General features: G+C 31.5%; 1 protein-coding gene across 2 annotated transcripts; it reads left to right on the plus strand.

Moving 5' to 3' along the window:
* The first annotated feature begins 7,777 nt into the window (after positions 1–7,777).
* LOC114750752 (protein trichome birefringence-like 11) lies at positions 7,778–11,320 on the plus strand. 2 transcript variants are annotated; one of them, XM_028939353.1, is made up of 5 exons: positions 7,778–8,035; positions 8,128–8,536; positions 9,537–9,926; positions 10,027–10,185; positions 10,855–11,320. In XM_028939353.1, the coding sequence occupies exons 1-5, from the start codon at positions 7,861–7,863 to the stop codon at positions 11,261–11,263; spliced, it is 1,542 nt and encodes a 513-aa protein (XP_028795186.1). In that variant the 5' UTR covers positions 7,778–7,860; the 3' UTR covers positions 11,264–11,320. The 2 variants fall into 2 exon arrangements, with proteins under 2 accessions (XP_028795186.1, XP_028795187.1); XM_028939354.1 differs by lacking the exon at positions 7,778–8,035 and having other exon boundaries at positions 8,094–8,536.
* The last annotated feature ends 681 nt before the right edge of the window (positions 11,321–12,001 follow it).

A 12,001-nucleotide genomic window follows, 5' to 3' on the forward strand; every position in this document is an offset into this window, starting at 1 on the left:
GAAGAAAATAAAAAAATTGATCCCCTTAAATATCCTAATATATTTTTAGACTATTTATAACCATAGAGTATTATTTCATTGAAAATTTCATATATTGTGGTGTTAAAATTGTAAGTCACTAGTCTTTTTGTTTTGATATTTGGTCTATCGTTTAAAAAAATATTTTGATTTGAATGAATTGATAATTTGTAATATCATTAAATATTTTAAACATACATAAATTTAAATATATAAGGTTTTAGTCCATTTTCAATGATTTCATTATAATTTTAGATTATTTAAATGCATTTCTAAATTATTTAATAATTTGATATTTTTCATATATACTAATTATATGTATATAATATTGTTTTAAATTAATTATTGCATCACCGGTCTGACCAAACGGTCCGACCGATCCGACCGATTGAACCATGACTCGTTGATCTTTCCGGCTTGACTTCCGGTCCGGCTTTTAAAACATTGGTCGAACAGAGCCATGTCATCCTCAGATTTATCCCCAAACAATGCAGGGGCCCAGGGGAAGCGAAAGTTCATGAAATCCTTTCTTATTGATCATATTTTCTTTATATTTATAATAAATGAATTAATATAATAATAAATTTAAACATTTGATGAAAGAGAGCGTAAAACAATAGCTATTTTCGTTGGGATACCAGGAATGAAGTTGGGCCGCTTCTAATAACCCAAAATTTTGGACCCTGTTAAGCCGCTTTATGGATCTAGTTATTGCCTTTACTTAAGACTTCTAAACTCTTCTCATATACGTCCGTGTCCGTGTGTGCACAGAGGATTTTTACCCCCGGCAAAAAGGAAATGATTTTCTTTCATATTTTTTCTCATTATTTCTTCAACTCTTTTTTTTTAACAAATATTTCTCTTTCTCATTTATCCTCATATAAATAGCGGCGTATTTAGAAAAAAATATTTTTTTTAAAGTGTTTACTACTTTTAACTAATCTTAATAGATTTTTGAATCACAGAATTCCATTTATTGGATATTGTAAAAAGATCGGGTGGAGTAATTTTTATTATTTATATGTTTATAAGATTCAAACTCCTAATTTTTTTTGTCTTTTTATAAAAAGATAATCTTACCTCAAAAATAAAATATTGAGTAAAACTTAGCAAAAATTAACCTACATATCCTTATAATTTCACATAATTTTTAATTAGGTTTTTGTATTTTTTTATTGGATTCTTATAGTTTCTTCATGCCTCATCTATAGGCCTTATTGTTAGTTTATAAGAGACACAATATTAATGGTTAATGTCATGGCTCTTTTTTTTTTTTTAATAGAGGATAAATAAAACAAAATCAAAAATCAAAACAATAAACCAAGAACTAGGTGATGCCACTCTCATGCATTATAAGGTTGGTATGTCATTGCTCTTTCTCTTAATACAACTGGATTAATTTTAGTGCATGAATCTAAATAAAATTAAAATTAAAATTAACCGAATTATAGATTATGTACAGAAGGAGACGTACAATTATAAGCATAATATCTCTTTTACTTTTATCTTGATGATAAATTAATTTTAGGGAAAACTAATTTGGAGATCCTTACAGTTTCTTTAGTTTTGAATCAGGTCCCTACACTTTTTTCTCTTTTTATCATATCTTTTAATCTTTTACAATTAGATTAGTTAGTCCCTACTGTTAAATAAACACTAACAACGTTAAAAATTTCGTTTGTCTCTTCTCCTTCCATCTCCTTCCACCATAGCCCCGAGTTTGACAAAGCTTTTCTCTCTCCTTCATGTGTTACCGGAGATATTCTTCTTCCCCACCATTAAAATTTAAATGCCTCACCTCCTTTCCGATCCCCAACAGCTCTGCTTATTTCTCTGAATTTTTTTCAACTCTGTCAGTCTCATTGATCTTTTCTTTCCTGCTTCTGTCAGCAGAGCCTTGATTAGTTTCTAGGCACTACTCTGCATTTGGATTTGGTTATGCTGCCAAAACGAAGACGATGATAGATGGAAGCAAATAAAACAACAACTGCCTTATACGCTCTTCTGCAAAATTTTAATTGTATTTTCCGTTAACTTGTCATATTATTCTTGCAACTCAATGATAAGGCAATTACTCATTATAGTACTCCCTCCGTTGCTTATTATAAAAGACATTTGATGTTTATGGCATGTTCCTATATATAAGAGACACTTATTGTCTCTACTTTTTTGTGTTGATTTACTATTTTACCCATATTTATTATCTCCAACTCACACTCTCTCTCCTTCCTACTTCTCTTTCTTTTAATAATTTAATTGTTCTCTCTCATGCTCTCTCTCCTTATTAATGAGGGCATTTTTGGAAAAAAAATTATACTTTTTATACATTAATTGTTCTTAACTAATTTTAACTGTTTTTTTGATCAACATACTTCGGTTATTTGTCTCTTATAATAAGGAACGGAGGGAGTAATTTCATATGCCACCTCTACTTCTATATATCGTCAAACCTTACATTGTAAACTTGAGGAGGGTGTTTGAAATTAGCTAAAGTTGAAGAAGTATCTACAAATGTGTGTGGAACCAAATGTGCGGAGCTGTTTGAAAACGTCAGCCGCCGCCATTAGGAAGTGCACTATTCTCAAGCTCCTGAAATCCTCAAACCACGGCCCCCTTCATTGTTGGGCGTTGACCATGGTTATACCTCCATCGTGAATCAGAGTTGTTGCACTCTTCCTCTTCCACATAGGGATTCCGTTTAGGGAATATGTTAGGAAGTTGGGGCATTTAATTGTGGGGCAGAAGAATATTTCCAGGAATAAATGAAGGAGAGAGGAGAGCTGGTCTGTTTTGGGACTATGGTGAAAGGAGATGGAAAGAGAAGATGGTTTCAACTAATGGAAATTTTTAACACTGGTAATGCTTATTTAACGGTAGAGACTAACTGATCTAATGGTAAAAAATTAAAGAATTTGATAAAAAAAAACTTAGAGATTTGATTCAAAATTAAATAAAACTGTAAGGACCTTCAAACTGATTTTTTCTTAATTTTATTCCGTCATTTTATATTTGAAAACTCCTTTTTATTTTATATTTTGGGAAATTTTACATATCTATTGATCAGCATCTACATTAGTCTTAATTAACAGAGTATGAGATAGGGGCCCTAATAGTTATGACTCAGAAAACTATAAAAACCTAGTAAAAATATAGAAATATAATTAAAAATCAGAAAAAATTATAAGGCCGGACAAACTTTTTTTTTTCCTTCTAAAATTTAATAAGGGTTAAAGTTCTTAAATACCCTAGAAGTATCTACAAAAGAGCATCCAACCCCTAGAATTTTCCTTTGGATCTAATATACCTCAAAAATTTTATTTCGTAGCATTTTTGTCATGAATCGTTATCTACCTTTAAGTGGACATTAAAAACACGGGTCAAACCACATAATTTAACAGTCAAACTTAACGGTAGATAAAAGTTAGGGTATATTTGCTATGAAAATAAACTGTCAAAGCATATAAAAGCTAAAAAAACTTTCAGATATTGGGTACTATTTTGTAAATACTCCTTTGGTCCTGTTTATAAAACAAAGAGATAATACATTTTTTGGTTCTATTTATAAGGCATTAAGTGAATTTTTTTGGTATAGATGTACAATTTTATCCTTGATTTATTATTATATTAATTTTGTTTATATGAGGTATAATGTAAATTAAATAAAAATAATATTAAAAAGCTGTTAAATTTTAAATAAAAGTTAATAAAATTTAAATTTTTTCTTAATTTATATATAACATATTAAAAATAACTTATAAATAAAATTAGAAAAATAGTACGGGATTGGCACCTTGGCCCAATTTAATAATGCATAGATAACGTAGAATTTGCCATGGTGCATGGAGATCCAGCTACTCATATTCGTGAGACGCGTGTGATGGACTCAGACTTTCAGAGTGCAATTCTCTGGGTTCTTTGTACATTGATCAAATTCTGAGACATGATATATTAAAAAATTATGCTTCATTGTTCCCAAAAATGTTGATATACGAATTTGATATTATTTTAATTTTGGTATGTAAAATTTGGAACTAGTAGCTTTTAGTCTTGATAATGTTATTTTATGAACAAAAACATTGTTTTAGAAATTAAGAAAAAAATCTGCAGGCATACTAAATTAAAGTCAAATATCAAATATTAAAATTATTGATTTCGAATTTTAGGTATCGAGAATAAAATGAGATCAAAGTCAAGACTAACCTTTATATTTTATGTGTGTCTAAAACTTTAAGTCATTTTTTCATTTTTATTTCATTATTTCTGTATTAATTAGCATAAGCTTAACTGGGAATTATATTTTATTTTCCATCTCTCAATAGATTCTATCTCATATTTTTGTTCACATATTCTCTATTATCTCCTTTTTTTCCACTTATTCTTTCTCACATAATGACACTCATCCTTTTCATAAATAAAAGTATATTTAAAAAAATAAATACACTTTATACATATTAATCATCTCTAATTAATTTTTTAATTTCCTTAATTCAATTACTTTTCTATCTATTTTGGTTTCATTAATTATCTTTTCCATAACTTCGACAATCTTTATTTTTACTCTTTCTTATTGGTTTGATGCATCTATCATCTTACAAATCATTAATTACTTAGATGCTTCCTCCACCGACACAATGCTCACTAATCTCCCCAATCTTCTTCTCATGCATTAAAATTTACATAAATTATGTTCTACTTAAAGAAGTCAGCCACGTAGCTCTAAGAAATCTAGTTAATACATTAACATAATAGAATTTATATAAACCCAAATTATAATAATTTTTTCTTTTCATTTTGTTTTCTTCAGCCCAGCTGAAAATTAAGGAAAAAAATTTTAAAAAAAATGCTTGAACCCATATAGAGTATTCCTTATTTATATTGGCCGGAAAAAAATATTCCTTTTTTAGTAAGATCTCATAATTACTGTGTCTGTTTCCAATGGATATTTGTCATTAAATAGCTAGCTTGTTTGTGACGGATACTATCTGGTGAAGCTAAAATGCAGAATAATAACTTCTATTAATTAATACTCGGTCCAATTTTTAATAAGATCTCAAAATTTCAATTAGTTTGGTCATTTTTATAAGATTTTGCTTAGGGGTATATATATTAAATGAGTTTTTATTAATTTTTTCTTTAATTAATTTTCTATTTTTTCCCCTCTCATTCTGCATTCTCTTTCATCTTTTATCTTATTATTAGTATTTCTCTCTTTCTTTGCTCCCTTATTCAACAATGACATACTTAGGAAAAAAGTCCAATTTTTACATATTTATTATTTTAAAATAATTTTAATTATTTTTATAAACCACATAATTGGGTTAAAAGAATCTTACTGAGGACTTTTCTATAAGACTGTAACGTACTGATAAATCAATAATTCACATTGATGATTTCGTTATGGTGCCTGATTCCGCATTTTATATAATAATTTTTCCAGTATTTAATACGAGAGCTACTCAATAAATTTAGATAAATTAAAAAGTCAAATATTGTTACTTATAATAAAATTAGTTTAAGTTTGTTAAATTAACTAGGAGAAAAATAATAAATAGAAAGAGATAAAGTGAAAAATAGAGTATTTACATTTAGGATGAAAAACAAGCCAGTGATATAACATATTACCTCTGATCCTAATTATAAAAGCCAGTTGACTAATTTAAGGAGATTAAGAAAATAAGTTGAGTTAGTTATTTGTCCTAAATAGGTGTTGCCTTTCCTAAAATATCCTTGCTAATCAAGTATATTGACTAGAACTATCATTATTAGAAGGACTACTTTGGAAAAAAAAAATATATAAGAGACAAAGTGGATTGGAATCTTATATTTAGGACTAAAATAAAAATCAAATATGGTATTATATTAAGAACCGGAGGTAGTATTCCTTTTCATAGAATTTTTTGAGCCACATTTTCATTGACTTAACATTCATGATGAATGCTCTTTTAGTACTATTTATATGTAGAGAGAAGACATTTTGTTGGTCCTATTTATAAAGTATTAAAAAAATTTTTTATATAGATGTACAGTTTTACTCTTCGTTTATTATTGTATTAATTTTGTTTAAATAAGATACAATATATATTAAATAGGGATAAAGTTGAAAGGTTGTTAAATTTTAAATGAAAGTTAATGAAATTTAAGATTTTTCTTGGTCTATATAAAATATGTTGAAAATAACTTATAAATAAGATTAGATGAGTATTAATTATCTATCATAGATAATCTATGTATTCAATGAATGGGACTCTAGTTTATTTTTTTAAAAAAAATTATGATATATGATCCATAACTTCTTTTTTTTTTTAACCAGAAAATCCATAACTTCTATTTAATAAAACTAATTATTAATGATTAAATAAATTAAAAGTTTATGAGTTCAAATCTTATTATTATTGTAAGAGTCTTGTTGATAAATGATGTGCAAGTGTCCTTGTAACTACTCTCGAAGTTTGAAAGCATGTTCTGAATTCTGATAGACCTAAATTATCTAAATATTTTGTAAATTAAAAAAACAGAGAAGCGGAGCGCGTTGGAAAGGGGTATGAGAGACGAAGGAATAGGCGGAGGCGCGGGAGGGGCGTTGGAGGAATCGTCAAAATGAAGAAACTCTCTCACGCACTTCTTGCGACCGGATAACACACGTCCCAATCACAACATGCGTTTCATCCCACTCTCTCACCATCCACTCTCCCTCCACCTTCCCCACGTGCCACGTCTTGTTCCACGTTTATACATCCACATCGCTGACACGTACACCTTCTTTTACTTTCATAAAATTATTTAAAATAAATTGATTGATTTATTATTTTTTAAAAAATTTATATAATTTATAAAACGATATATTACGTTACATTTTTATAATTAATAAATTTATTTTAATTTTTTTATCTACTCAAACTAATTAAGTAGTTCTTACGTGTAAGGATTACTTAATCTGATTTGATGATTTTATATGTAAAATATTGGCTGGTGGATTTAATAATAATTCATAGACAGAAATGAAGTGAATACGTTTAAAAAAAGATGAACATACCAATTATAATTAAATTGAATAAAGTGAGTTGGATGTCTTTAAGTTAAAATAAAATTAAAAATTCAAATTATATAAATTAAAGGGTTAAGATCTTTAAATATTTTGAAGGCATTTACGAAAAGAGCACTCAATATTTAGAAAATTTTTGAGTTTTATATGTCTTGGAAGTTGGAAGCATAATTTAGTACCAAAATTGCCTTCTTGTTAACAAACTAAATTTTTCTTTTTGACCTACTTAAGTTGATAACAGTCAAATTTAATGTCTATTAACACTAGGATAATTTTGTTACGAAATTATACTTTGAAGACATATAATAACAAAAAAAAAACCATCGGGTAATAGCTGTATTTTTATGGATACTTTGAGGATATTTAAATATGCAAGAGCATATTATCAAAATCAATATATGATTTTTTTTTTTGCAAATCTCTTACAAGTTTTTTTTTCCAATGCGGAATCTCCTATAAATTAGATTTTTTTCCCTTTTTCGACCAGACCAATAAGTCAAAATCAAAATCTTTCGACTGAGAAATGATTAAGACAATATTAGGACTCAGATTAGCTGACCAATACCATATTTTCTTTACAAGAAAAACAAAAACAAAAGCCTTTTGCTCGTGCATCCCGAATCCCTCTCTCACTCAACAAATGAAAAAAATATGCGAAGGAATATATAAATGTGTGTGTGTGGGGGTGTGTGTGTGTGTGGTGTGTGTGCATATAATGCCGCCATGAATGCTTCTTTGCTTCTTTCACACCCATCTTCTCCCTCTTTCTTCTAGCTTCTCATTCATTCCTTCATCATTTAATGATTCATGATACTGACCTACCAAGCAAAGTAAGCCAACCCACAAAAGAAAAAAAAGGCTTTCAATTCAACTGGGGCTTCCATGAATGCCGTGTTGCTTGCATGCCACACCTCGGAATCACTCTCGTCTTTTCACAAGCTTCCGCCTTTCCTTCTCCTCTGATCACCTTCAACGGTTACAACAATACCCAAATTCTTCAGTTCTGAAAATTTTTATCTTCTTCTTCACCTAAATGTCTAAAGCCTTCTCCTTCCATGACGTTGAAGCCATGCCGGTGTTCGAAGCTTTCAGGAGGATCAAACGTTTCAGGCCGTTCGAACCGTCTCTGGGTGTTTTGGGTTTTTCCGCCCTCGCTGCTTTTGTTATTCTTTCATTCTTCTGTTTGGATTACAGAGATTTCACTGGACGCTTCGGGATTTCGGGTCGGTCCCAGAGGAGACTTCCATGGGTACAGATGAATAAGTCAGAACAAGAACAGAGAGTTGAATTTCTTGGAGAAAAAGGTGGTGATTGTGATTTATTTACTGGAAGCTGGGTCTGGGACGAGAACTATCCTTTGTATCAGTCAAATAACTGTACCTTCCTCGATCAAGGATTCCGCTGTTCTGAAAATGGACGACCCGATTTGTTTTACACCAAATGGAGATGGCAACCCAGAGACTGTAACTTACCCAGGTACCTATCAAAATCATATTTCAAAACTTGTTACTGTCATAATATTGGTATTGTGTAATCATGTTTGTTTAGAGATTCATAAAGATGAAATCAAATTTAAAACGCCGGCCGACTTATTTTCCGGCAACTTATGGGTTTAGTGTTATCCTTTTACTGTCAGCATTGGCAGCAATCTGAGAAAACGAGAAAATGAGAGGAACGAGTCGTAGTCTATTAATCTGAATGGGGAAAATTATAAGTTTGTCTTATCTCTTTGGGATTTGAAACAGTGTATGGTTTTGGATTTGTCTGACCCATTCTTCTCCGGCATCTTGAAAGTGACCCCACGGTTGAATGGCCATAAACCATTCGTCGTATTATGAACATTTAGTGAGGCCATGAGATAATATATATAAATTTGGTTGCGTTTCAACTTATTCTAGTATTCGTAAGTCGATCTTGTGATGTATCTTTCTACATCACTTTCAGTATTTTTCTACCAGTTTCTTTTGTGCACAGCAAACCTTTGTTTCTTTCTTCAATCTTGACTCTTAAGATATTCTATTTTTCATGATTAATTTAGGTGGTTTATGGAGTACGGTTTATTATGACTCATTAAAAGTCCAACTCATTAATTTTTTTTTTTTAATATCATATAGAGATATATATTAGCTGCACCTTGATTGGACATCTTTGATCATATGGGGATGAAATTTTTTATTTGCTGAAGGATAAAAATACATGTTTCCCATTTTTCCCCCCTTAAAACTTGTTAGTGTATCTTTAATAGAAAGAGGAGAAAATAAAGAAAGTAGTGACTGCACGAACTTTCAGAAGTATGAATTCTAGAATAAAATTCTGTTGACAGAAGGATGCTAGCATGTACAGTAGTATGATTAGAAATTTAGAATAAGTACTGTGTTGGTGCCAATGAACATGTACCTGTCAATGATGTCAAAGATGATAATTAGATCATGGCATTTTAACTATCTTTTCACTTGAAACATTTACCAAAAACCAGATTTAATGCAACATTGATGTTGGAAAAACTGAAAAACAAACGGCTAGTGTTTGCTGGGGATTCAATTGGGAGAAACCAATGGGAGTCACTGTTATGCATGCTGTCTTCTGGAGTAGCCAACAAAGAATCAATCTATGAAGTGAATGGCAATCCAATCACAAAGCACAAAGGGTTCTTGGTGTTCAGATTCAAAGACTATAACTGCACTGTAGAATACTACAGAGCTCCATTTCTTGTTCTGCAGAGTCGCCCTCCTGCTGCAGCTCCTGAAATGATTAGGACAACACTAAAATTAGATACAATGGATTGGAACTCATGGAGATGGAGAGATGCTGATGTTCTGGTTCTTAACACAGGGCACTGGTGGAATTATGATAAGACCATCAGAGGGTAATTTATATACTGGGCTTTGAAGTAGTAGACAACAGTAAATCAGAATAGCAGCATTTGGTGAACTTCACGTTTTGTCCATTGTATTTTATTTCTGCAGGGGTTGTTATTTCCAACAAGGTTCGGAAATTAAGTGGGATATGAGAGTAGAAGATGCGTTTCAGAGGTCCATCAAGACTGTGTTGAAGTGGGTACAAGAAGCAGTAAACCCGAACAAGACCCAGGTGTTCTTCCGTACCTATGCCCCTGTACATTTCAGGTTTGTTTGACTGTTCAAATGACATATCTCCAACACTTTGCTAATGAGCCTGAAACTCCTATAGTTGTTGATGGTGAAGTTCAAAGAAAGATGAGAATAAGATTTGAGTGGAAAGAAAAAACAGAGAAATTAGGTCCTATACACACTACTAAAATTGTTCCATCCTCATGAACTCTTGAGAATTTTAAACTAAGAATTCTAAAACATGATTGTTCCTTTGCTACTACGCTGTTTTGGATTCTAATAGAACGTACCTTTCTGAATTATGGGCGGACATTTTATGCCTTCTTAGACGGTATTTGCCCACTATAAGAAATAGTAGATGCCGCCTCATTCAAAATGCCCTATGTTTTCTTTTTTGGACGTTTTTTATTGACATGCCTAATTGAAATGTCTTGAATACCATAATATCTTCTATGATAACCCAATCATTTCAGGTTTACTTCTGTAGTTACCAAACGTCCAAACCTATCGGTAATTGCTTCACAACCCCTTTTTTTGTCTCTAAGATTCAAAGATTTTTCTCACTCTCTTAGACCCTGGGTAGAATGTGAAGATTTTGTCTGCCTGAAAGAATGATATCTTTCACTATGCTTTTTCTGAAAGAAATGACAGATTTACAGTATATCAGTCTTCAAAAGCTAAAGCATACCAGTATTTATGATGCAGAGGAGGGGATTGGAAGAAAGGTGGAAACTGTCATCTTGAAACACTGCCAGCGTTAGGATCCACCTCAATGGTGCCTAATGATAACTGGTCACAATTCAGAATAGCCAATGCTTTGTTATCATCATCATCTACAAACACAAGCACTACTGGAAATGGAATTATGAATCTGAAGGTATTGAATATAACCCACATGACAGCCCAGAGAAAAGATGGGCATTCATCTCTCTATTATCTTGGCCATGGTGTAGGGCCCGCCCCTCGTCGACGTCAAGATTGCAGCCATTGGTGCCTCCCTGGTGTTCCTGATGCATGGAATGAGCTGCTCTATGCACTTTTCCTTAAACATGAAGCTTCTCAACATTCACAGGTATATGATTCGCAGAGAGAGCCTTCAAATTGCAAACAGTGATTTTAAAAACAGAGGCAAAGGTCTCGGAAGATTTTTATTTATAGACGTCAATTTTGGGATAGAATGCATAGTGGTGGGAAAGCAGAGATGGGGTAATTATCAATTCTTTTTGTAAATCGTACATTTAGACACAATTTTGATGAAATACTGGTAAAAGGAAAAATATTTTTCTCGTCAAAATGTTTTTGCTTGTACATTGAAAATTCAGACTGTGACTGGTTATTATCATTAATCATCAAAGATTATTCTACTTCACCAGAGATATGAACTCAATTGCCCACGACTAATTGTCAGAAGCTCTTTATGAACCAGGAGGGTAACACAAGCAATGCACGATGCAGAATTTGAACATCTCTTGATCATATGCTGGGAATAATCCATAAACTCAAAGTTTTACCCTGGATAAGTAGAGCTCAGGTCTCAGGGTCATCTCGATGAAACCATCGCAAAATTTAGAAGAATCTGATTTTTTTTTATTACGAAAAAGGGGCAGATAAAAATTGAAACATATCAGAGTTTTTAAAAAAACATATCGCATCGGCCTAATCCAGGATAGAAGATTGAACAGAGAGAGAAACATCGAGGGAGAAGCACCGATTGCGAGGGGTAAGAATATGGAGATGGAAGACGTAAGAGTAGAATATTGGGGAGAGAGAGACATATTATCTCATTTTTCAAAATATTATGGGAAGGAAGCGTGTTTTTGTTTACTTTTTGTAATACAAAAAATTAATATTC

The sequence above is a fragment of the Neltuma alba genome, unplaced genomic scaffold, assembly GCF_004799145.2.
Source record: "Neltuma alba isolate B1F8T4 unplaced genomic scaffold, ASM479914v2 tig00006631_pilon, whole genome shotgun sequence".
Classification (NCBI taxonomy): Eukaryota; Viridiplantae; Streptophyta; class Magnoliopsida; order Fabales; family Fabaceae; genus Neltuma; species Neltuma alba.

Excerpts from the sequence above, each read along its gene's own strand:
- LOC114750752 (XM_028939353.1), top strand. The coding sequence starts at position 7,861 with ATGATTCATGATACTGACCTACCAAGCAAAGTAAGCCAACCCACAAAA. Across the intron at positions 8,036-8,127 it reads TCCTCTGATCACCTTCAACG|CCATGCCGGTGTTCGAAGCT; the intron begins GTTACAACAATA and ends ATGACGTTGAAG. Across the intron at positions 10,186-10,854 it reads TATGCCCCTGTACATTTCAG|AGGAGGGGATTGGAAGAAAG; the intron begins GTTTGTTTGACT and ends TTTATGATGCAG.